The 24,556-nt window shown below is 47.8% G+C and overlaps 1 protein-coding gene across 8 annotated transcripts in view; it reads left to right on the top strand.

The window, feature by feature from the left end:
• ATXN2 (ataxin 2) overlaps positions 1-24,556 on the top strand; it is a 43,665-nt gene continuing 19,109 nt past the window's right edge. For 4 of the 8 annotated variants that reach the window (XM_077308157.1, XM_077308161.1, XM_077308158.1 and 1 more), the window contains exons 1-12: positions 1-524; positions 8,400-8,436; positions 10,788-10,847; positions 11,943-12,014; positions 13,301-13,451; positions 15,617-15,631; positions 17,952-18,076; positions 18,747-18,838; positions 19,996-20,193; positions 20,550-20,728; positions 21,891-22,082; positions 23,640-23,822. In XM_077308157.1, coding sequence (XP_077164272.1) covers positions 202-524; positions 8,400-8,436; positions 10,788-10,847; positions 11,943-12,014; positions 13,301-13,451; positions 15,617-15,631; positions 17,952-18,076; positions 18,747-18,838; positions 19,996-20,193; positions 20,550-20,728; positions 21,891-22,082; positions 23,640-23,822 — 1,627 coding nt within the window. In that variant the 5' untranslated portion in view covers positions 1-201. The remainder of the gene's footprint in view (positions 525-8,399; positions 8,437-10,787; positions 10,848-11,942; positions 12,015-13,300; positions 13,452-15,616; positions 15,632-17,951; positions 18,077-18,746; positions 18,839-19,995; positions 20,194-20,549; positions 20,729-21,890; positions 22,083-23,639; positions 23,823-24,556) is intronic. The other 4 variants (XM_077308159.1, XM_077308160.1, XM_077308162.1 and 1 more) reach the window with 2 other exon arrangements.

Genomic DNA, 24,556 nt, shown 5'->3' on the forward strand with positions numbered 1-24,556 from the left:
CCGCCGCCGCCGCCGCCTTCCCGGCAAGTCCTCGTCGCCCGCCCGCGAGCAGCGCCCGCCTGTCCGCCCGTCCGCTCGTCCGTCCGGCGGCGGAGAGTCCGAGAGGCCGAGCGAAGCGCAGCGGAGCAGCAGCAGCAGCAGCAGCAGCAGGAGCCGCCAGAGGCAGCCAGGAAGGCAGGAGAGGCAGGAGCGAGCGCGGCCATGTCCCTCAAGCAGGCGCCTCAGCCGCCGCCGCCGCCGCCCGCCCCGGCAGCCCCCTCCGCCGCAGCCTCCCCTTCGCCGGCGCCGTCCTGCGCCTCCTCCTCCTCGTCCTCGTCCTCCTCTTCGTCTTCGTCTTCTTCGTCGCCGTCCCCGCAGCCTGCCGGGCCCCAGGGGGCCGCCCCGTCCTCGGCGCCCGCCCGCAAGCCGCCCCCCGCCGCCAGCCCCGCCAGCGCCCCCCCCGCCAACGCCAACGCCAACGCCAACGCCGCAGGAGCCGCAGCCGGAGCCCCCCCGCCGGGAGCCGCCAGGCAGGCCGCGGGCAGGTGGGTGCGCAGGGCCCACACCGCAGGGAGGGAGGGAGGGAGGGAGGCAGGCAGGGCGGGAAGGCCGCAGCAGCAGCCGCAGCAGCAGCAGGAGGAGGCCCGGCCCGCGGAGTCGCCTGGCCAGGCCCGCCGAAAGGCGGCAAGGGAGGCCGCGGCGGCCCATCCCCGTCCCTCCCTCCGTGCGTGCGTGCGGGCGGGCGGGCGGGATCGCGCTGCCACTCGAGGCCGGGGCTGCACGGAGGCCTTTCTGGCTGCGGGCGGGGGGGGGGCTCCGTAGGCCGAGGCGCCAAGAGGCCCGCGGAGGCCGACAGCGGCGAGGGGGGGGTCTCGGCCGGCCTCGGCGCTGCGGCTGCTGCGGCAGAGGGACCATTTTCTGGCGCAGAGAGCGCGGCCGAGGGGGGCAGCCGGGCAGGGGCAAGGCCGGGGGGGGGGGTCGGATCCGGCCCTTCCAAAATGTCCGCGCCGCCGGCCCCAGGGAAGGCCGCTCGCAGCCCGGAGGACGCGGGAAGGAGGCCGGCCTGGGCCTGGGCCTGGGCCTGGGAGCGGGAGGGTCCCCCGTGGCCAGGGCCCAGCGCAGCTGCCGCCCGGCTGGAGAAGGAGAAGCCAGGCCGGCCGGCCGACCGAGAGGCCCGGGTGACATTTAGTGCCCGCCGGGCAGGCCGCCATCGCCCCGCGCTTGACCCGCCCCTAAGGGCTCCTAAGGGCCTGGGCACGGAGCCGGGCAGAGGGGCCCCACAGGCCCGCTCGGGGTGGGGGGGGGTTGTTGAGGGCTCTGCAAAGGGGCCTCAGGCCGTCCCCGCAAGGGGTCGGGGCTGCAGGGGCTGCAGGGGCAGAGCCCCCGAGAAAGGCCAAGTGTTGGTCCGGAGCCTTCGGCCGGGGGCTGCTGGTGGGCAGAGGCCCTTTTGCAGGGGTCTGTAGCGGCGCTGGCCCCGTAGCTCCGGTGTCTTTTTTCCCACAGCCTTGGGACAAGGGATTTGGGGCGGGGGCAGCCCTCTGAGGGAGGTGAGACCGAAAAGGAGCCACTGGTCCAGGTTCACCTCGTGACCTTCACGCTTGAATGTGAACTTGAACCCATCTCTCCCCGAGCCTGGCCGGACACTGAGAGTTGTAGTTATGGTGCGAGCATCTCTTTGTGTCATTGGGACATAACACGCAAGCCAGTGTGGCATTCTCATTCAGTGTTGTGCTGCAACAAGGGTCGAATCCCCACTCTGAAACGGAAGTTTGCTTGGACCCGTCGCACCCCCTCGGCCTCACCTCCCTCACAGGGCTGTTGTGAGGAGAATCAGAGGTTATTTTGCCTCTCAGGTGGGGTAGCAAAGTAGAGAAATAGGAATATTATTGGGAGGAAGTATGAAAGGGCTTGCTTGGTGTGTGTGAAAAAGTATTGTGGGGGGCAGGGTAAGAACTTACTTTGAATAAGTGGAATGGTTTTTTGCAATTCTTCGTGCAGCAGCTTAATTTATTCTGCATTATAATGCTGCTCTTTGAAGTCAGTTTTCTGTTTTGAAACATGAACAAATAGTTCCTTTGTAGCCATTGGGAATAAAAATCTGAAGGAAATGGGTATGTACATCTGGTCCTGTGGCAGCAACTGGACAACCAACTGTTTGACTTGTTAACCTTTTCCCCCAAAACATTTGCAAGGATTGTAAGTTTCCTTCCTCACCAAAATATTTCTATTGCATGGAGATTCCTTGGCCACAGTTCATCATAACTTTTTGCTATATTTAATTTGCTTTATTGCATATGAAATTAACATTGGCAGGTGAAGTCTGAGCTACTGCAGGTATTCCTAAATGTGTGATGCATGTTAACTTTTCTCCTTTGAAATGGCATGCTATATTGTATCACATTACAGACTGCTTTTGAATTCTGGTTGCATTTGGTATGCTGTGGGTATATGAGACTAGTCCTGTATTACTCTTTAGAAGATTCTGGAGAAATTTCAGATCATCTTGTGGCATATCAGGAGGTATATCCACAGCTTCATATTTTAGATTCAAGATCGGCTAACTAAATACCACTGCATGTTCACATCTTCTAATCGTCATTCTGTTCTTTCTGTCCCGTAGCCAAAATTTCTTGAGATGGGCTTGATTAAGGCTTAATATCTAGCTAGGATTTTTTTAAAATCAATTAAGTGCTGTCAATGATTCTCTGGAACCCCATATTCAGATTTTATTGTACCAAATTCAAGATATGTGGAATAGTCTTCCCATTTCCTGAAAACCTTGGGGTCTGGTTGCCTGGAAGTTACTTCAATCCTTTTAAAACAGTTTTGAAGAGATTTATGGTTTGCAACATTACGATGATTAAAGGCTGGGAACAGCCATTAACACTTGTGGAAACATTTTAGCCTATTTGAAGTAAAGATTAATGAAACTGGTTTGATCTTTTTCACAGTTGCTAACTTTGAATGTAGTGTTTTCACAGAGCTCTGCTGGATCAGACCAGTGGTCCATCTAGTGCAGCCTCCTGTCTCACCCAGTGGCCAACCAGTTCCTCTGGAGGGCCATCAGCGGGGCAGAGAGGCCGAGGCCTTCCCCTTCTCCTGAGGTTGCCTCCTGGCTCTGGGATTCAGAGCTTTACTGCCTCTGAATGTGGGAAAGGGGGGAGGGTCTCTTCAATCACCTGGCTAGTAGCCACTGATAGACCTGTCCTCTACAAATCTGTCTAATCCCTCGTCTCACTGCCTCTGTCTAATCCCCTTATAAAACATACTTTTACTACTGTTGAAACGGGAAGTGACCTTGAGGATACCCCCCTAGTTAATTAGTGTCGTCTGGAGTCCATGCCCTGGTTGCAAAGTGCTAGACCACATTTTGTTTTCAATGTGGACGGCTCTTAAATCTGAATAATATAGCCAGATCGGAGAAACGGCAGCTGCTGGTTCTTTCAGCACGAGGGGCCTGCTGAAAATGGGCAAGAGAGAGTGATCAAATAAGAGGAGAAAACCCTTTTGCTGGCAAAGTTCAGTGAAGGGTTTGGTTTCTGTGCTCCATGAAGAAGAAGGCAGAGGGGTCTGAAGAGGCTAGCCCAGGGGTAGTCAAACTGCGGCCCTCCAGATGTCCATGGACCAGCAAATGCTGGCAGGGGCTCATGGGCATTGTAGTCCATGGACATCTGGAGGGCCGCAGTTTGACTACCCCTGGGCTAGACCAACCTTTCTCAACTTTTTTTACCATTGAGAAACCCCTGAAACATGATTCAGGCTTTCAGATACCCCGGAAGTGGTGCGATCGTGCAGAATAGGGTCAGGAAGTAGAGCTGTGGGCACGCCCACTTAGGTAGGGCCCCTCCCCTCCTCACCCCCTCCAGGCCTGTCATTGGCCATTTTGGAGGGACAGTCAACATGAGCATATATGATCACATCACATCATAAATGTTTAATAAGTTTAATATATATATATAAACAATTAATTAACTCCCACCCATTCAGGAAAAACTTCCAGAGCTGGCAAGAAACCCCGGGTTTTCACAGAATCCATAGCTTCCTGTCTTCTCCCAGCCAAATCTGAAATAGTCCTGTAATCAGAGGCAGTTCTGCTAGGCCCACGTGGAGCAGTCGGTTTTCAGGGGTAGTCAAAATGCGGCCTTCCAGATGTCCGTGGACTACAATTCCCATGAGCCCCTGCAGGCATTCGCTGATAGGAATTGTAGTCCATGGACATTGGAGGGCCGCAGTTTGACTACCCCTGGTTTAGGCGGGTCACCATGTTCATCTGAAGCAACAGGACAAAGTTTAAGACCAACCAAGTTTTATTCAAGTTACAAGCTTTCATGTGCAAGCACGCTTATTCAGCTGAGGAAGTGTGCATGCAACTGAACATTTATGCTTTCAATAAAACTTGGTTGGTTTTAAAAGTGCCAGTGAATTTCTCCCATCTGGAGGAATCTTATTCAAACAAAGAATTTAACTGATACAAAAATGAAGGTGCTATTAAATCTTGAATCTGGCGAAAGTTTTTTTTAAAACAAAACAAATGAATATAGGCTGAGGGATTTGAAAGTGGCAACACTATAACAAAGGCAAAACAATATATTTGTAATCCTTTATTTTGTGTGTGTGTGTAAATTATTCCCTTTTTATTTATATTTTTATAAATCCCTTTTAAAATCCAAATAAATGTCAAAAATCATTGGCCGGCTTGATGGTTTGGTTTGAAATAATGGTGATCTGTTCCTCTTTGAGCAGTTGAACCCAATAGTCTAATTAGCACAGAGAAAGGGGGGAAGGCGGGCTGCAGTGAAATGTATTTCTTTAAATTCGTTTAGCCCACTGTTCTTGCTGAGGCTCAGTCAGGCAGCATAAGGCATGCAGAAAGAGTAGGATTACAGAACTGGGAAACAGCTCAAACCAAAGCTGTCTTAAGGCATCATGATATCCTAATGCAGAAAGGAAGAACAGGAAAACTGTTTTGTGGAACCTCTTCGGAATTAGCATGATGAGTCACTTAGAAGGTAGGTAGGAGTTTCACTTCATGTTCACTGTTAAGTCAGAAACTTATTCACCATTTTGGCTTCATTGTGCAGTTGCTCATAGTTCAATTATGGCTCTATCCCAACCCTCTTCATGAGATACTGTCCCCCCCCGAGCTGTTTCCCCCCCCCCTCTTTGGGGGTTTAGAAGTTTGTAATGGGCATGCCTTCCAGGCCAAGGCTCCTGGGAGCTAGTTAGTGTTATTACATTCAATAATTTTACAGCTTTTCTAAACTGTATTTCTCAAAGTAGCTCAAGGCACCCAAGTCCAGCAAAGAAATAAATCCAGGATAATCAAGTCAGTATTGAAAGGCCAGGACTAGAAGCTTATATAGTTAATTTGTTAAGTCTTAAATTCTGAATGAAAATGCTGAATGTAGAATGCAGCACAGGAATGTCTGTAGAGACATCTCTCCGAGTATAACATTGCACAGTGTTATTTGAAAGACTCACGGCTTGATTCAGTGGGACTAAACTTCTGCATAAACATTCACAGAATTATACTATAGGTGAGACTTGTCCCGCATACTGAGCTGGTGACTGTGGCCATGTTCAGGTTTTGGAAAGTCAGGTAGAGATCCCCACATTACTCTGAAATTTGCTAGATGTCACTGGCCAAGTCACCTCCTTCCAGCCTCACAGGGTTTCTGCGATGGCAGAATGTTGCTCCCATTTTCCTTGGAAGAGAGTCTAGATACAAGTACCGGCAGGATTAATATCCCTGATTTGACCTCATGTTTCGTGATTCTGCAGGAAAAGGATTACATGGCCTTGCTGCATATATGATCAGTAGATAATAAGCCTAAATAAATTTGAGGTTTTTACAAAAGCTAGGGTGACCAGCTATGTTGTACACAGTAAGATCTTAATGGATCAGCCCTCAATGTTTTGGAGACTTTTGTGCTACAGATTTCAAGGGGCATGTTCTCAGAGGACCATTGTGTACGCGCTCATACCTCTTTAGTTTATTTGGAGTGTAGGCTTGTGTTGCTAACACATCCTCAAGGCCCAAGCTCGAGTTACCTTAAGTGGCCTGAGTATCATGCACATACAAGCAGCATTGGATTTGCAGCTCTCCCTTATCCCACGGTTCCTGGCAGACGCCCCTGTACATGTGCTCCTCTGAGTCCCTTCCTGCACAGAGCACGGTTGTCAACACCATGTAAGCCTCCAAAGGTAATTAAAGACCAGGTCTGATAAGCCAAACTTGACTGAAAGTAGCGCAAGCTTCATTCATCAAAGTGTTTTAAAAGAGGGCCCATCAGTAGAGTTTTCAAGCAAGCGCCTCTACGAAGCTCCAAGATCCTCCTTAATTTGCATGCAGGTTTTGCTGGTGGGAACTGGCGGTCCAGTAACCAAGTCCCCACTGCTTGGGCTCACCATTGTAAAAATGTTGGATTATTGTATGGAATTTGAGCAGTTACTTTATATACCCGGTCTGTCACTCCAGTCACGCTTGATCCTGGAGAGGGCAGTGCCCGGTATAATTTCTGGGTTTAGTGGTGTTGGTAGGGAGATCTGCTGCCCATCTTAATGGTGTCCCTGCGTGTATCTTGTGTCAGTTGCCATCTCTTTGGGGGGGGGATAAAGACCAGGACTTTGGGTGCTCTTCTGCTGAGAGCAAGCTCGGCCCACTCAGCCATCCTTCTGGGCAGTCCAGGCCTTGCTGGCAGATCGGGCGGGGAGGTCTGTGCCAAGTGTCATTGTGATCCCATGGAGTGCTTGGAGTATACTGAAATCCTCTCTGCCGTGCAACTTTGGTGGGGTAATAGTGCTCTGGATTACCGGTGGAGGCAGAAGCGGTTGCTGACGTTTCGTGCGGTGAAGCCTTATGCCTATTAATAATGGGGTTTTTGCAGGGCCTTAGCGGTGCCACTGGTGGGGTCTCTGTTCATTTAACGGTTCCATGATTTGCCCTGCCCAGAAACAAGAGGCGACCTCTTCACAGCCTGCTGCATCGTTACACGTAAAGCACTTTAAGATAATTGAGTGAAACAATCTTGTGCGTGTTTGTTGCAGTAAAAGCAGGAGGGAATCTTTAGGGCGGCGTGATAGGGCCAAAGCAGGTAGCATTCCATTCCCTAACTTCTGCACAGAGGTGTGGTCAGAACTGACAATAAAAGCCAGTGTTCTCAAAAATCGGTGAACGATCCAGGAGAGGCAGAAGGAAGTAACGAAACAGCTGTGTAGTGTTCAGTGCCTGATTTATTTTGATGCTCACATTCAGTTGTCGGAACATATGGGGAACATGGGCCCATTGAGCAAGGCACATTTGCAGCACATGTGTCTTATTGACTGACTGACTGATTGGATTTATAAGCAGCCCCTCCCTTACTAAAGTCTCAGGGCAGCTAATAACATGTAGGAAATCCATGCACAAATAGTTAAAACAGTAATACCATAATAGTTAAAAATTAACTATTAAAAGACAGCCCTCCGAATTTCCCACTGTAGGGGAGAAGTAGGGGAATCCTCCTTTTATGCTAGGAGATACGGGTGTGAGTTATTAAGGGAGAGTTTCCCAGGCATGGCAATGCATTTAATTCTGGCTTTTCCCCAGTTAATTTTGGTTTTGGAACAAATAAGTTTCAAGCAGTGCTTTGCATGGCCTTATGTATTACTATGAGTGCTTTCGCTGTCTATCCATAATTAAAACACTCGTAAGCTTTCTAAGTATATTCGTTTGACCTGAATTTTTCCAAACAGGAACGGCTTTTTATTGAGGTTAGTGTACTTTGAGGTGATGAAACTCCCAGGTGCAAAGAACACTCTGCATTTTTCAGGGAGTTGGAGCTGTTTCCCTTATGAGTGGCAGGCAGAATTTAGAGTCAGAGACAATGCACTGCGTAAGTACATGACTGAACGGACAGTTGCAATTAATCTGGAGACTGAATTGTGCAGAAACCGGCAAATTAAGAAATTCATGCTGCCTCCGTGCCCCAGCTTACAGGATACAAAAGACTCAGCTATGAGAATGTAAATACTTTGTGAATCGTTTGTGGGGGCCACAGGGACTTCTAGAGGTGTGTGGAAAACAGCAGATTGTTGTTAAATTCTAGTTGCTTCACAAACCTGTTTTTAACCTGTTGGTGGGAGAGATCCAACTAATATTTTTAGGTTCTTAAAAAGGTGTTCTGCGGGGGAATTGCTGGGCATTGCTGCCTGTTGTGCTTCCTGCAGCCTGGATGATGTGAATTGACCCGGAAGAGTCTGAGAAGGGCATAGCTCTTTGGTGTCATAGGGGTCTGGGCTTAACCTCATGGTGCCTGTTCAAAACAGCTTGTCTGAGGTCCAGTATCTGTTACTCTATATAGATGAGACCAGCCGAGAGAGAGAGAGAGATTTAGGTGTCTTTCGTTTTGTTCACGGTCTTCTCTGTTTATTACTTTCAGAGGTCGCAGCAGTGGCAAAGGGCCACCTCAGCCTTCAGTAAGTATATATTCTGGTGTTCTACAAGGTGCAGCTGATGCTTGTCTAATATTTATTTTTAACCGTTATTTATGGGATTTATAGTCTGCCTTCCTCCCAAGGAGTCCAGGTTGATGACCCAGAGTGAGTCAGTAAAGTTAGCAGGATGGGACATTCCAGTAACCAAGGCGTTAGTATTTTGGAAGTCTGGGACCACTAGAAAGACCTGAAGCAGTTCAGAAGTATTCACGCGACCTGTTAAATGGTATAGTGATCACATAATAGGATCTTCCTTACAGCAGTCTCCGATAATTGATTCAGGTAAATGTGGACAATATTGTACAGCTCAATTTTGTACTGCTGTGCAGAAAAGCCCCCTCTTAAATGTATTATAACAGGGGTAGTCAACCTGTGGTCTTCCAGATGTCCATGGACTACAATTCCCATGAAACGCTGGCAGGGGCTCATGGGAATTGTAGTCCATGGACATCTGGAGGACTACAGGTTGACTACCTCTGTATTATAATACACACATAACGCATATATATACATGCACAGTTGATAAATAGGCATAACTCCAAATTGAATAATTAACTCCTGCTTTTTGCAAGGGGGTTATTAAAAATAACTAAATTTGCTAGCTGTTGTTTAACTGCTGGTAACTGTTGTATGCTTTGCTTTTTCTGTCAAGTCACAGCCAACGTGGGGCAGCCCCATAGGGCTTTTCAAGGCCAGAGAGGTGCAGAAGGGGGCTGCCCCTGCCTTCCTCAGCGTAGCTCCCGTCGTATTCCTTGGTGGTCTTCCATCCAGAAGTTGGCCAGGGCTGACCTTGCTTAGCTTCCAAGATGTGATGGGATTGGACTACTATGTACATTTTAAAAATAAGTTACCAGCTACAACGGCTGCTGGCGATAGAGCGAACTAGTGAAGCCATACAGATTCGCTTTCTCTCCTGTTCTTGTTCCCTTGTCGGAAGAGGCTGAACAGAGAAATAAATCTGTCCTTGATACGCCCTTGAGAGTCTCCACTTTGTTTCTCATACTCGAGAAAGGGAGGGGAAGGCACACGTTATGGCATTTAAAGCAAGATCAGGTTTAAGGACATAGTATAGATAGCATACAAGTGCTTCATGCCTTGCATTGCTAGAAACTTTTATTAGCGATATGAGAAGCATGGAGCCATTGTTGCCTTTAAACAAGATGAGTTGTCTGGAAACTTCTTGCCGGACAACAGATGTCCTTCCTGCTCCCTTAATGGGTTAACTCTTCACATGGGTTTTTTTTTAAAGGATAATTGATGATGTCATAAACCAAATGTGTTGAGTGTGACAAGGTTACATGCAGGCAGTGAGGCAGCCCAAGGAGGAGACAATCAGCTGACCAGTTTTTTTTTTAAGATGGGTTTTTCATTTTTCCTCCCTTCTGGCTCACAAGACTAAAGCTGATGAGGGATGGAGGGCAATTCCGGTCTTCAAGCTCTGGATTCACTTTGCATTCGCTTGAGCAAACCCACCAAAACAAGCTGCCTGGATGACGTCTCACATTTAATAGGGTTGCCTGAACAGGGACCAGAGACTTGCTGTGTATGTTTGTTAGTGAGGATATTGTCTATTTGGCCATTTTGTGGTTGTGCACATCACCCAGGGGCAGAATTCCAGAAGGGACCACAGTCTCGAAAAGTTTTGGGACCCCTGTCCTAGAGAGTCGCATGTATGTGGCCATCTTAGGGTGCTGAATTATATAATAGCATTTTATGATGGATGTGTCACCCTGACCAGCTGTCTAAGGTGAGCTAGGAGAGGTTAGTAGTAGGGCCTGGAGAGGAGACGACTGAGAAGGGATCTGATAACCATCTTCAAGTATTTAAAAGGCTGCCATGTAGAGGATGGAGCAGAGTTGTTCTCTCTTGCCCCAGAGGGACGGACTAGAACCAATGGGATGAAATTAATTCAAAAGAAATTCCATCTAAACATCCGGAAGAAGTTCCTGACAGAGCGGTTTCTCAGTGGAACCGGCTTCCTCGGGAGGTGGTGGGTTCTCCATCTTTGGAAATTTTTAAACAGAGGCTAGATAGCCATCTGAAGGAGAGGCTGATTCTGTGAAGGCAAAGGGGAGGCAGGTGACAGTGGATGAGCGATTGGGATGTGAGTGTCCTGCCTGGTGCAGGGGGCTGGACTAGATGACCCAGGAGGTCCCTTCCCTCTATGATTCTATGATCCTATGATTCTAAATAACTTGCAGTGTTTTGATTCAGAACTGGATTTCTCAGACTGTTATTTATAGCTCCTGCGGGCAGTTTTCTCATCATATCTGAAAACTGGAGATGCGTAAGCTGCGCTTTGCTGCCAAATGATATTTCTCTCTTGTTTTCAGATTTCTTTTCCTGGCATCTATGCAAACATGCGAATGGTTCACATCCTCACGTCTGTTGTTGTAAGTCCTTTTGCGTATGGAATAATCTCTTTGAACATGTTGCCGTGGCTTAATAAGCATCTGTAGAAGACCCCTATTCTGTGACCAGGAAATGCTCACTGTCTCTTTGCTAGTCCTGCCGATGCAAAAGTGAAACCTTAAATCTGCACAATAAGCAGACCTTTAAAATGTTGAGTCAGGAAGTAAGAAATGAGTCATTTGGGCAAACTCCCAGTCTTAAAAAATCAGAGCCACTGCAAGTGCTTCCAGTGGATGTGAACGGTTTTTATGACGCAGACAATCTGAGTTTGCTTCCTCCTTCTGTAGACCGATCCAAGGCTCAGAAGTGACGAAGGGCCTGGTCACATGGCCCAGAGGCTAGAAAGCCCAGCTTCCAGTTGCCACTCAGCTGAGAAGCTCAGCGGCTGGGTTTGAGGAAGTTGATACCTCTTGCCTTAATGTGTCTCAAGAGAGCTGTTGTGAGGATAAAGGGCAACTCTTGAGTTCCTGGGTGGGAGGGGGGTATGCAAATATAATACCACTGACTTCTGGGAACTCAAGGTTCAGTTCACAAGGGATGGAGGATATTCAGTGGCAGAATTTCATTCTGTTAAATTAGATCAAAGTAGCCTGTGATAGTCTGGCTATACCAGTAGAAAACAGCAGGAGTCCAGTAGCACCTTAAAGACTTTACCAAAATTTGCACCAGGATATGAGCTTTTGTGAGTCCTTGCTCATTTCTTCCGGTACCGGCTTATCTGAAGAATTGAGCAGTGACTCATGAGAGTTCATTCCCTGCCACAAATTTTAATAGACTTTCAGGTTCTACTGGATTCTTGCTCCTTTCTATTAAGTTGTTTCTGTTCAGTTTTACTAGCTGCTTCAAGATGGCAGCTGCACCTAAATACATAATCTCTAATTACATAAATGGGAAAATGGATTTGGGGCTAGGAAGTGAATCAAGACTTTGCCCACTCGTTCACCTAACCCTTTTTGTCTACTTGCACAGACGGCTTGTGACCATTTCTCATAGTTCAACAATGCTTTGTTTTACAATCTAACCGATATGTATTAAAACGAGAACTCCTCTTTGACAAGACTGTATTTTTCATCTAGGGATCAAAATGTGAAGTGCAAGTGAAAAACGGAAATATATATGAAGGAGTTTTTAAAACCTACAGTCCGAAGGTAAATTAATTCTTTCCCCCTCCCTTTTCTTTGTTGCCCTCCCCAACTAATCGCTTGGCAGGATTTCTGCTTTGAACGCAGAAGTGTTGCTGGGATCTGGATCTCTGGTTGCTGCTTGAAGCCGCCAGGCACTGAATTCAGGATTTACTATTTGAATCTGGCCTGGAAATAACTGACAACACTTAAAATGAACCCGTCTCCCTCTTGAGTGTTGTGCTTATTTATTTATTTGTTTTTGTTCCGTTTATAGCCCGCCACGCAGCAGGTTTCAGTCATCCAACAAACCCTGCTAAAATCCCCTTAAAATGGAAATAAAAAACATAAGAACAATTTACATATATAAAAACCTTAAGATACAGCAGTAAAGCTCACCCAGCACTAACATATCCCAATATCTAAGAGGGGAGGCGGCGGGAAGAGGGTGCAGATGGAATTCTCCACTGCCGCTTCCATAGGGGGGGCCCAGATCTACCTGGCCGCCCAGCTCTGTTTTGCAGGCCCTGCGGAACACCGGAAGCTTTCGTAGTGGATGTTTTTGCACACCAGCAGGTTTTACTAGAATCATTGCTGATGAGACTGGCAGAGCAGGCAGATGGAACCTGAAGTTTAAATGTTTAGTGACCAAGTCCAGGCAACTGCACAACTTGTCATATTTCGTTCTATTCAATTTCTTAAATCTGCAACACAGACGAACAATTACAGCGTTACCTGTTGATAGTGCAAGGATCTAACATAGGACTCTGTCTGTGTTACAGATTTCTCCTTTTATTTTTTTTTCCCTTTTAAATTGTGTGTTTCTGCTTCCCATGGAGAAACGAGAGTTCTTGTGTGTTGGGAGACTGAACTGAATTTGAGGTGGTTCTCTTTTGACCGGCCATTGAGAATAGGAATAATTAGGATTATGGACGGTTGCGTCCGAATTGGCCGCTCCAGGCTCCTGCAGCCAGTGCCTCCCCACGGGGGCTGGGGGGAAGGAAGGGTGCGTGGCTGCACACCCTCCCCCACCCCATGGTGAGGCGCTGGCTGCAACGGCCTGTATTGGCCGATTCGGATGCAGCCGCGCACAACCCTAGTAATAATTACTTAGCTGCCTGTTAATGAAGTTGGATTGAAGTTGGGTTGCTGGTTGCATGAGCCTTCGTGCTTTTCTTTGGAAATAAAGATAGACGCATACTTCCTGCTTCACTTCTCTAGGAGTTTAGATCTCACCTTGGCTGAAGTTGGGGGAGGGTATTTACAAGATTGTTTGGACTTCTGAGCGTCAACGTGGCTCTCTCGTGTTTCAGTGTGATTTGGTACTTGATGCGGCTCATAGGAAAACTGCAGAATCCAGTCTGGGGCCCAAACGGGAGGACATCATCGAAAGTATCCTGTTCAAGTCCTCAGATTTTGTGATGGTGCAGTTCAAAGACCTGGATTCCACTTACGCACGGAGAGGTATGTTGATCTATGTCAGGATGTTTTCTTATACCAGCTTTGCTTTCTCATTGTCTTAAAGGCGGCATTGTGTTGTTTCTAGGTAGGGTACAAGGAAGTGCCTTGCAGTAAAGCAAAACTTCAGTCCCTGTGCTGAGCTTAGCTGCTCTTCTAGTTTATTGATTAGAGGGCTTTCCCCCCACCATTACTGGAAAAACCAGGGAAGGCCCAACACGTTGGAAGCACACAGCTTGCCACGGGTTTACGGATATTCTCTGAGGATCCCCACTTGAAGCGGACAGTCTTTGGAGCTGACCGAAAGGATGCAGCCGCTCGGAACCTTTACAGTACAATCCTGTACAGGAGTAATCCACTCTAAGCCCTTCGATTACAATAGACTTAGGTTACCAAATTGGAAAGGACTAAGAAATATCTCCCAACAGAAATTTTATGCTGAAATTAAACACCTTTGCTGGGACTGAGAAATATTAAAAACAATTTAAAAATGGACTTAGGTTGGCATAACACTGTGCAGGGCTGCTCTGCTAGTGTCATGGTACCGTCTCCTAAACCTGCAGAAGACCCAGTCGAGGGTTGGAAGGGAGGGGAAGGCTAGTGTGTTAGCGACAGTATCTTGAGCACATAGCTGTAGCCCTGACATTCTGGAGACAGTGGGGTGGTGATAGGTACTTTAAACTTAATCTAGATTTTTGAGTTCCTGGTCACAGCATCCTACATGTTCACAAAAAATACATACATATTTTTGGTTTTGGTTGTTGTTGAGGACCTGCTTAGAAAATGGAAGTTAGTTTGAGATCTAAGCTGTGCTGGATTTACAAGGGGGAACAGGAGCAAGAAGTTCAGCTGGTGACCAAAATGGTGTTCTCAAAAGGGGGCCAATGCTTTAAATGCCCAGGGATTGTGAGCAGCGAGAAGCTCTTCTCTATTCTGACATCAGGATCATGCAAGCACTTCCTTATGAGAAATAAATGTTAGCATATTAAATAATTGAAAGGAGAGGACTTTCTGTTCTCCTAGTTTTTTTTTTCCTTTTGACAAGGATCCAGTGCTGCTTGATACACTTGGGCTAGGCTGCCAGTGTTGTCTTTCAAATTAAACCCAAATTCTAGCGCTAAGAACAAGGCTTGCTAAAATTAGTTCACCTAGTAGTTCTCTCCAGGCTGTAGAGGAAGCAGTTGATCAAGGCATAGATGTGTGTGTGTGTGTGTGTGGGGGAAGCTATTCCTTCTAGGTGACATCCGAGGCTTTCTTGGACTGGTTTAACAGGAAGCCTCATTAAATAACAAAGCCATTCCTGAAGTTGTTGTGGAATTTGTGTTTGCATGGGTAGGGGGGAGAGCTGAAGTCTGGCATTCCAGGCCGGGAGGATTCCTGGGGAATTCTGAGCACAGGAAGTGCAGGTCAGCTGACTACTGTGCATTGAAGCTCTGTCCTATGTACAGGACCCAGATGGGGAATGAGGAAGATGCTGGTTATGCTTCTGGCCACTGTGTCAAAGAACTGTCATCCCCTGGCCCTCTGCATCAGAAGTGTATCAGAATCCTAGTGGATCAGTTTTGTTAAATGGGCAAGAACGTTCATTAACAGTATGAGTTGCATTCCAGGACCTGTATTAAACCCCGCGTCCCAGTCCAGTATGGAAAACCTAAGCGTCAGTCATTAAATTAACAGTTCCTGAGATCTTTCAGGCCTTTGAGCATCTGATGGGTGTGCTGGATTCTGGGATTTGTGACACTGTCATGGCGTGTTTGGTCTGATGGGCTCCATTACTGGGGGGAAGCTTTGCTGTTAGTGGACTGACTGACTGAATATTTATTTATGGTCATTTAGACCGAAAGAGGCTGTTAGGGGGTTAAAGTATTTTCTTCCCTGTTTCCTAAAACGTTGTCCCCACAGCCAAGCCCTAAAGCCCCTGCTGCTGGTTGCTTTCTTCAGCAGATTCCAGAGGTTGAGGGTGTCTAGCGTGCTTGTGGTTTGGCAGCATTGACTGAAAGAGGGCCAGGATGTTGTCATGGCTGTCCGACTTTGGGGCATGGAAGGTGTAGAAGTGACAGCAGATGTGAAAGAGATTGCAGTGTGGCTGCATACACGAAACACCTGACTTTGCACCTGCGTTAATAACCTGACTTAATTTTGCTTTCTTTCTCTTTCCATGTTTGTTGTAGTTCCTTCAGAAACAGGTAATTGATTTGGCAGTCTTCTCTTTCTGCACCTTGACGTGGCACAATGCTCTGTTAAAAAAGAAACACCACCAACAAAACTCTGTAGTATGTAATGGATGTAGCTTCAGTTGCAGCTTTTTGGCCCTAGAACTCATGCATGCTGCAAATGGGAGATTCAGTTCTGGGATGTTTACTGAGCTTCTCTTTTTGGGAGTGGGTCTGGCCCTGGCACAAACTTCAGAGTCACCAGAATATTGCCTGTAGAATGGCTAAGAGACTGGGATCTCTCCTATACGTCCCCCAAAAGGTGTAAGGGGGAGTGTGAGTAGATGACATTTCTTTTCTCCAACCATTTTGGGGCCTCACTCATCTGGAGGGGGCAGATGTGTGCTCTGGTCCCATAAGGGAGAGAATGAGCTTGTACAACAGCCGTCCTAGTGAAGGAGGGAGTGATTCTAGAGCAGTAGTTGTTATTCTGCTCAAGTCCCCCTCCATGGCTTCAGCCTGGCCCTTCCAGTGGTTCATTTTTTATGGTAACGGTTGCCTTCAAACTACTGGCAAGAGTTTGTGCTTTGGCATTCTTTCTGTCCTTAGATCTTAAGGTACATTCTCTGAATCACTGAACGCGAATCAGTTGCCCCTTAACAACTTGTAATGCCCTACACTGCAGACTCGTTTCTGTCCAAAGTGGGGGTCCGGGCCATTTGAGTGACAGAGAATGGCACCTGAGGGGTGGGAGTTTGATTCTTTCTCTTCATCCCACCCTTGGGTCTTTTAATGCAAAATGCCTGACTCTGTCTTGCATGTGTTGCTGGGGATGCCATTTTTAATTTCCAGATTACTGCTAATTTTCTTTCGTGTGTTTTCAGTGACACATTGGTGATTCAGGTAGTTCTCAGGAGGAAAGCTGGGCACAGATCCATCTGGTCTTCCCTTATAGTGGTTTTTCACTTGAAGAATAAATTCACGGATATGAAAGCTCTTCAGCACTCAGGGCCATCTTTTCTGTTACGCTGGACCAGATCGCAGCATATATGTGGAAGTTCTGTAAGATCTGGGAACATTCCTTTCTTAGGGGCTTTGCAAGATGCGGAGTTTTGCTTCAAGCAAAGAGAGACTATAGATTACTCTGGTCATGACAGGACTCCTTTATGAGAGATGTGAAACCTGGAGTTCAGGTGTCAAAACACATTTGAGGTCCCCTCACAGCATTTCTGTGTCCAAAGTGTTCTACAGATGTTATCTTGTAATCCTTGGCAGGCCAGTATCATTTGCACAAGACTTTTAAAATCTTCCATTTCCCCTCTAGCATAGTGGGTCTGGAAGCTCCCTACTGCCCTAGCTTGTCAGGGAGCCTTGAGATTCTTCAAAAAATTATAAGGGGCTCTTCCAAGAGAAGGTTAGCAGTAGTTGACTTCCTTTGATCAACCCGGGCTTCGTTAACCAGTTGGCTTCCACTAGCCAGTACGCCTGATCTTCCCCTGCCCTGCACAGCTACAGCCAAGAGGACGGTGACATTGAAAAGGCTTGGATGGTGTTGAAAGGGTTCTGTGGGAGTCCGGTGGGATTCCTGCAGACATCCATCGTACCAATGCTGGGGGGACATTGGTCCTGGTACTGGGCTGTGCAGCAGGAAAGGAAGCATCAGCCAGGATCCATTCTGGCCACACAATTTCATGCCAGCCTGGCTATCTAGAAATGTACCATGGGTTATGAGATCGAGAGATGCCAGAGAATGGGAATCAACAGGGTCATGGCCTTGGGGAGGGGAACACCCTCAACATCTCCTTTGGCAGATGTCAGTAATCTGGGCCTTCAAGGCAGTTTTATTCACAAAACAGGCCAGAAACCAGATTTCAACGGACCCAGAGAAATAGGGCCGGGGGCCACAAGGCTACCACTGTCACCAGCTGCTGAAGAGCTCCAGCCCAGAAAGGGGTAGTGGGCGCTAGCTCATACTTGCTGGGAGAGTTGGGGACAGCCGTTTCATGAAGGGGTCTCAGGACTGTCTCCTTCAGGAGAATTTCTGGAGGTAGCCATGTTGGTCTACAGTAGGAGAACCCAACTGAAGGCCCAGTAGCATGTTAGAGACAAGATTTTTGGGGGGGATATGGGCTTTTGAGAGTCAAGGCTTCCTCTTCTAGCTGTCTCCCAAACCCAGCTGGTTAATCTCCTGTACTGTGCTAACAAGCCAAGAAGGAAAAAGGAAGGGCACCAGAACTAGGGCTGTCACACTGACCAGCCCTCAGATTAAGCAAGAGAAGAGACCGAAAGGAAGAGAAGCTTCAGGATTCACATTTCTTAACAGCTCGCTCTGACTTTTGTTTTTCAATTGTAGATGCTTTTACCGATTCTGCCATCAGTGCTAAAGTGAACGGTGAACACAAAGAGAAGGATCTTGAACCTTGGGATGGTGGAGAAGGTTCCACTGCAGAGGAACTGGAAGCATTAGAAACCGATGTGGTAAGTACATCGTGCCTTGGACGGCTGGGGTGGGCGGGATCCAGGTAACTTATCATGGCTCTTCACACCTGCTGTCCCTGAAAAGCTATTTCAGAGGATCTCTCAAGCAGACGTGTACTTGGCTAGAACAGCACTGCCTGTCCTTTTTGTAATTTCACTTGGAGGGGACATTTGTTTAAGATGAACACAGGGCATTCAGGTAAAAGTGGAAATTGGGGGTAAAACTGGACGTTGTTGAACTTCTGCTTCAAAATGAAGGAGCTTTGTGGCTCTGGTAACGAACCCTTCTCCAACTGTGAGAAAATTACAGTTTTGGACCTTCTGAGTTAAGAAATTAGCACTCCGTAAGAACTCTGTGAGTCTTATCACTCCGAAAATGGGCAAGAATTTTAAATTAATTTATGCCCATGTCAGATTCCCGGGTCTCAGGTAAACACACGTGTGGGACTTGGCTCACCACACAGAAGGCAAACCGTTGCTGCGTTTGCAGTGGTGAATCCTCTTTCGGCTGTGGCTGTGGTGCAGCAGTGCTTAGGAAGCAATGACTCTGCCGTTCAACGGTGTCCAGTCTTTGCAACTTCTGATTGCCAAGTACAGAGACACGTCTGCAAACTTGAGGAAACAAGCTGCATTTGTACCCTATTGAGACCCAAGCTTTTCCCCCCTGTAGTCTAATGGATGGGATCCCAACGACATGTTTCGATACAACGAAGAAAACTACGGCGTCGTGTCGACTTATGACAGCAGTTTATCTTCATATACGTAAGTTTTTCTCTTTTATGCTGGTTGTTTCTGGCTCGTCCTGCCTGCACCGTCTTTTCGCAGAGCCCTCACCGGGGGCGCTGGAGAGAGTCCCTTGCCATATGCATATCCTCATCTTTCCAGGAGATCGTGGTTAAAAAAAGAAAGACAAGTTGCCAGTAAGTCCTAGCTACATGTTAATTGTAATGAACCCTTCAGAGCAAGAAAAGGCTGTTTTTGGAATAAGGTCCATTCTGCTATCTTGAGCACTCCTTCGTTCTGTGCTTTGCAGTTGGCTTGCTGAGCAGAAAGATTAGGGTGCCCTTAGCAGCTGTGTGTGTATCGCTGTTTGGACTGGCACGACATCAAATGGGTTAGGATAGGAACTTTTCCATGGGTGAGCATTCAAAGATGGCATCTCCCATCTGTAGCTGGAAGTAATGCAGTCTACCTTATTTCAGAATATATAAAGGTAAAGGTATCCCCTGTGCAAGCACCGAGTCATGTCTGACCCTTGGGGTGACGCCCTCTAGCGTTTTCTTGGCAGACTCAATACGGGGTGGTTTGCCAGTGCCTTCCCCAGTCATCACCGTTTACCCCCCAGCAAGCTGGGTACTCATTTTACCGACCTCGGAAGGATGGAAGGCTGAGTCAACCTTGTCAGAATATATATATATATATAAATACATGGAGAGAGCGAGAGATTTAGCCAATTTTACTGGTGCCAAATTCACTTAAAGTAGTAGAAGTAACTGGGCAGACAGCTGCTAACTGCTGGGCGTTATGGAGCATTGTATGTAGCTAATTGTCCCGATATTATACATTGCCTTCAAAATGTTTTCGATCAATAATGGTATAGGAACACCTCTGAGACGCAGGTGTGAACCATGACTGGTCTTCTCCTGCAGTGCAAAGGTGGTAGGACACGTTGGAGGTGCATAGAGACATACCTTTGCAGGGCATTTGGTGTGGCCCCTGAATTTTGCTAGTGCCTTGCTTGAGCAGAGCGGTGCTTTCCCAGATACTCCCCTTGTACGGGAATTCCTTGGTAGACAGGTCATTATGAACGAGACTTGCCAAAGACACACGTGGAAACCACAGGCATAAAACATCACCTAATAACAACGACCGATGCCTGGGAATCAGTCTTTGCTCTTCTTCTCCTTTCCCTCTTCTAGGGTGCCCTTAGAAAGGGATAACTCAGAAGAATTTTTAAAGCGGGAAGCCAGAGCAACACAGTTGGCAGAAGAAATTGAATCCAGCGCTCAGTACAAAGCTCGGGCAGCTCTGGAAAACGACGACCGGTCAGAGGAAGAAAAATACACCGCTGTTCAGAGGAACGTGAGCGAACGAGAGGGCCACAGTGTGACAAGCAGGTACGGGAATCACGCACTAACAGATGCTACGTGTGAGAAACGTTTTGGGCTGCTGAGCTAAATCCAGACGGTTTGACTAATTTGCTATGTCAAAGCCTTTTCTGAGTATGTAAAGGTTTCTGCCTGTGAACTCTTAAGGAGCTGCGTGTTTGGACCCTTTGGTCTTCTTCAAATGACATGTCATCTCCATGGATCTACGTGTGAATCCAGCCTCCTGTGTTATGAGACAAGGTTCTCCATTGAAGTGCAGTTCAAATTCCCAGAGTGTTCCCTCTTGTTCTCCCATTTCTGAGCATGTTTGTAGTTTCCCTGCCCATTGTCTTGACAAAGCATTGTGTGTTTCCCTTCTCTTTCAGGGAGAGCAAGTACATTCCACCTGGACAGCGGAGTAGAGAGGCCCTGTCCTGGACACCCGGAAGGCAGAATTCCCCAAGGATGGGCCAATCAGGATCAGGCCCCCCAATCTCAAGGTCCGGGTCTCACTCATCGGACTACAGTTCTAGTTCTGGAGCAGACCAAAGAGTAGTTAACGGAGGCAAGTATCCCTTGTGACTTCCACGAGAAAGCTCTTGTGCATGCTTGCCGTTGACGGAAGCCCTGCGGTGGCTCTTCTTTGAAGTAGCCTGTTGTGTCGCGTCTCACCGCTAGGAGAGTAAGAACTCTGCTTAGGTAGAGGCATAACATTGGCGGGGGGCAGGGCATGCTTTCCCACCAGCCGTCTCCTCTCCAGTATGACTCTGCCCACTTGATTTGCCCTGGGAACCAATTAGTTCTGCATGCGCTGATATTGTATTTTTGAAAGAGTTCACTTTCAAAACTGGCTAGAGGAAACTGTTAACAAGGGGTGTACTAAACCGTAGAACCACTTCTGAAGTTTGAGACTGGGCAGAGGAGAATAATGCCCTCTAAGGCAGGGGTAGTCAAACTGCGGCCCTCCAGATGTCCATGGACTACAATTCCCATGAGCCCCTGCCAGCGAACGCGGGGAATTGTAGTCCATGGACATCTGGAGGACCACAGTTTGACTACCCCTGCTCTAAGGGAACCTGCTGCCATAATCCACAGGCAGACGGGACTAAATTGAAGGTTGTTTCCTGGCTTCTTTCTCCTCCCAAATGATGAGTGAATCTGTGATTCAGTCCACAAATTATTGTTATTATTATTTAATTTATTTCCCGCCACTCCTGGAATCAGCTCGTGGCAGAGTACAATTTATCCACAATAAAACCCCAATAAAACACGCGAGTACATAGAAGTCGTATAACATGCTAGCTGCTGAATGTAGCTGAATAGCTTTTATTGCTCCGTAGCCGGTCTGGAAGCGGCAGTGCCAACATGGTTTGCCCCCATGGACTGAATGCTGAAGGTGGCCTTGCTGGTGCTGGCATGAGTGCCACTCTGTGGTGTCAGAGGGTGCCCCGAATGTTGGCAGTGTGGCCAGGGCTTGAAACGCTGAATTCAAATCATTGACAGTTGCCACCAATGGGTTCTTCTTTTGCAAAGAGGGTAGAATAACCCAGAATCCGGCTTTATCACGTTGGTATCCTTCTAAACCTGTAGACGTCTCCCGAGGGTTTAAAAGAAGTATGAGAAATCATTTTTGTCATTTTTAGTTTTTTTTATTTTCTCCTGTTTTTCCCCCCCATAATTATTTTCTTCCGTTTTTATGCTTTCCTTCATATCATTTGTTCTGTCAGGTGTTCCCTCCTGGTCATCGCCTTGCCCATCTCCTTCCTCTCGCCCACCTTCTCGCTACCAGTCAGCTCCCAACTCTCTTCCACCTCGGGCAGCCACCCCTACAAGGCGGCCCTCCAGGCCCCCGTCTCACCCCTCTGCTCATGGCTCTCCAGCTCCTGTCTCCACTATGCCTAAACGCATGTCTTCAGAAGGTACAAACGCCACCGTTTCGGCTCATGAGTTTTTGTTTGCCTTTGTGTTTTCCCCACCCCAGCCTGTGAGTTAGCCTAACAGGATCGCTCCCTCTCCACTACAGAACATACAATTTATGTGCTTTTTATATTTTAAAAATCCTTTTTTGTTTTAGACAATTGTTTATTGTTAACTTTTATTTTAAGGGGGGGGGGAATTTGCAGTAATCAAACAGAACAGTCTCCCTCTCCCAAAGCTTTGAAAAACAAGCTAAACTTGTTTTTGGGACCCTCAAAAATTGACCCTAACACAGTCCTTTGATAAGCCCTGGAGTCTATGCTGACAAAAGCCTTGCAGTCCCTTAACTGGATGCAATCCCTTACCCCACTGGCCGCAACCATGAATCTCAGTTACTGCACAAGGCTGCAGTTCCCCAGGCCTTATTTTTAGTGAGGATGTGGAGTTGGTGTCTTAGTGAGCATCGATTCAGCATTATGGAGTACTTTTAGTGCCAGACTGTGACTAGGGGGTTCTAATATCCAGGTGTCCGTCCCTATGAATCTTGCTGGGCGATCTTGGGCCAGGTGTATCCGGTCTCACAGCCAATGACCTGTCTCACAGAGGGGATCATGCGTGTGGCTCTGAATTCTTAGAGGAAGGACAAAATGAGGCACATAATAATCTTGTTTCATGTTGATAACTTGCAGCCACGTTGAGATGCCAGGGAGGGGGCAGGATGGATGCATTCTGTGTAAGGCAGTGGAAGATGCACCTGGTGCTGAGGGCCCCTGTGCAGACGGCAGTGCTGCTTCAGTGTTGTCTCACAGAGGTTAATGATGGAGGGCTTTGCTTCAAATCCACCAGAGCCCTCCAGATTGTGCCCGTAGCAAAATCCTCCCCTCAGGCCCTGTGTTGGGAGAGAGCAGCTAGAACGGGGTGGGACCTGTTTGTGTTTGTGAGCTTCATCCATTTCACTTCTGTCTGGGTGGTCCCCTGTGCTGTGAACCTGAAAGTAACTAATTTGCATATTGTGTGGATGGATCTGGGAGAGGCAAAGATATGTTTTTGGGGTGTGTGGGTTCCTCAGTCTAAAACACTGTGACAACGTGAAGTGCTCAAGAAAGCTCTTGAAACACTTGACATGTAAAAATTCAGAAAGTGCAAGAGTTGAAAATTTGATACGTTGAAATTCCTTGTTTGGCTTTTGCCTTAATTTTGCATTTTTTACCATCGCATTTTCCAACCTTTCTTCCACTGGAACGGTTAGAAGCTTCTACCCTAAAACACACAGATGAGAATTGGGTGAAATCTTTTGAGCGTTGGTGGGCCACAGAAGCTAAAATGAAATTCTCTTCCGTGCTCACACACATTCCTCCATCTGTTTGCCATGTCCTGAGAGTCCTGCTTGCCAAGACCCATAGGAAACAAGAAAAAACTGTTAGGAGATCTCAGATATAGGTCGCATTTAGATGCTGACTTGTCTGTTGGGTTTAACGGGGGATGAGGCTGGTGGAGAAAGCGTGTGTGTGATATTCACAGTTTAGGGCATGTGTGTGCGTGTGTGCTCCTTTCTCCAGGCCCTCCACGAATGTCTCCCAAGGCACAAAGGCACCCTCGAGGCCACAGGGTCCCCACGGGAAGGGGTGCCATTTCGAGTGGCTTAGAATTCGTCTCCCACAACGTACCCGGGGAAGCGGCAGCTCCCACGTCGGCAAGAGGCAGCCCTTCCGGGGGCACGTGGTCCTCGGTCGTCAGCGGCGGTAGGTGAAGCGTGGCTCTAGCTCTCTTTGGCTCGGCCACTGCTTGGTTACTAGGCAGCAGCCTCTGATGTAAATAACATTGGGAGTGATCGTTGGTCAGTTAGTTCTTGTTCCTTATTCCACCCGCCTAGAAACCAGGTGACGACTGGGGAGGGCAGAGCAGCAAGGGGGCCGTTTCTCTCATCGGCCTGGTCAGCCTTCCCCTCTGGATTACACCCCTGTGAGAAATGAACCCAGAAGGCAGCTGGGGAGGCTCTTCCTGCCAGTGGGGGCTCCGTTCTGCAAGGTCCCATCCCAGTACAGGCCGTTCCCAACCCTTCTTAGTTCCCAGGTCCTCAGGAGCATGGGCTAAGTCAGGCAGTTTGGGCAGCTAAACTTCAGTTAAAGGGACATATATATATATATATGTAGTTGGCTATCAGGTAGTGGAGTGTTTTCCATTGGCAGCAACTAGGCTTCCCCCCTTTCATTTGGAGCTTTACTGCCTGCCAATCCTTGGCTGCATGCTATGGATACATGTGAGAAGAAGAAGAGTTGGTTCTTAGATGCCGCTTTCCCCTACCCGAAGGAGTCTCAAAGCGGCTTACAGTCGCCTTCCCTTTCCTCTCCCCACAACAGACACCCTGTGAGGGGAGGGGAGGCTGAGAGAGCCCTGAGATTACAGAAGAAGAAGAAGAGTTGGTTCTTATATGCCACTTTTCCCTACCCGAAGGAGTCTCAAAGCGGCTTACAGT

This window comes from Paroedura picta, chromosome 13 (assembly GCF_049243985.1).
Source record: "Paroedura picta isolate Pp20150507F chromosome 13, Ppicta_v3.0, whole genome shotgun sequence".
Taxonomy (NCBI): Eukaryota; Metazoa; Chordata; class Lepidosauria; order Squamata; family Gekkonidae; genus Paroedura; species Paroedura picta.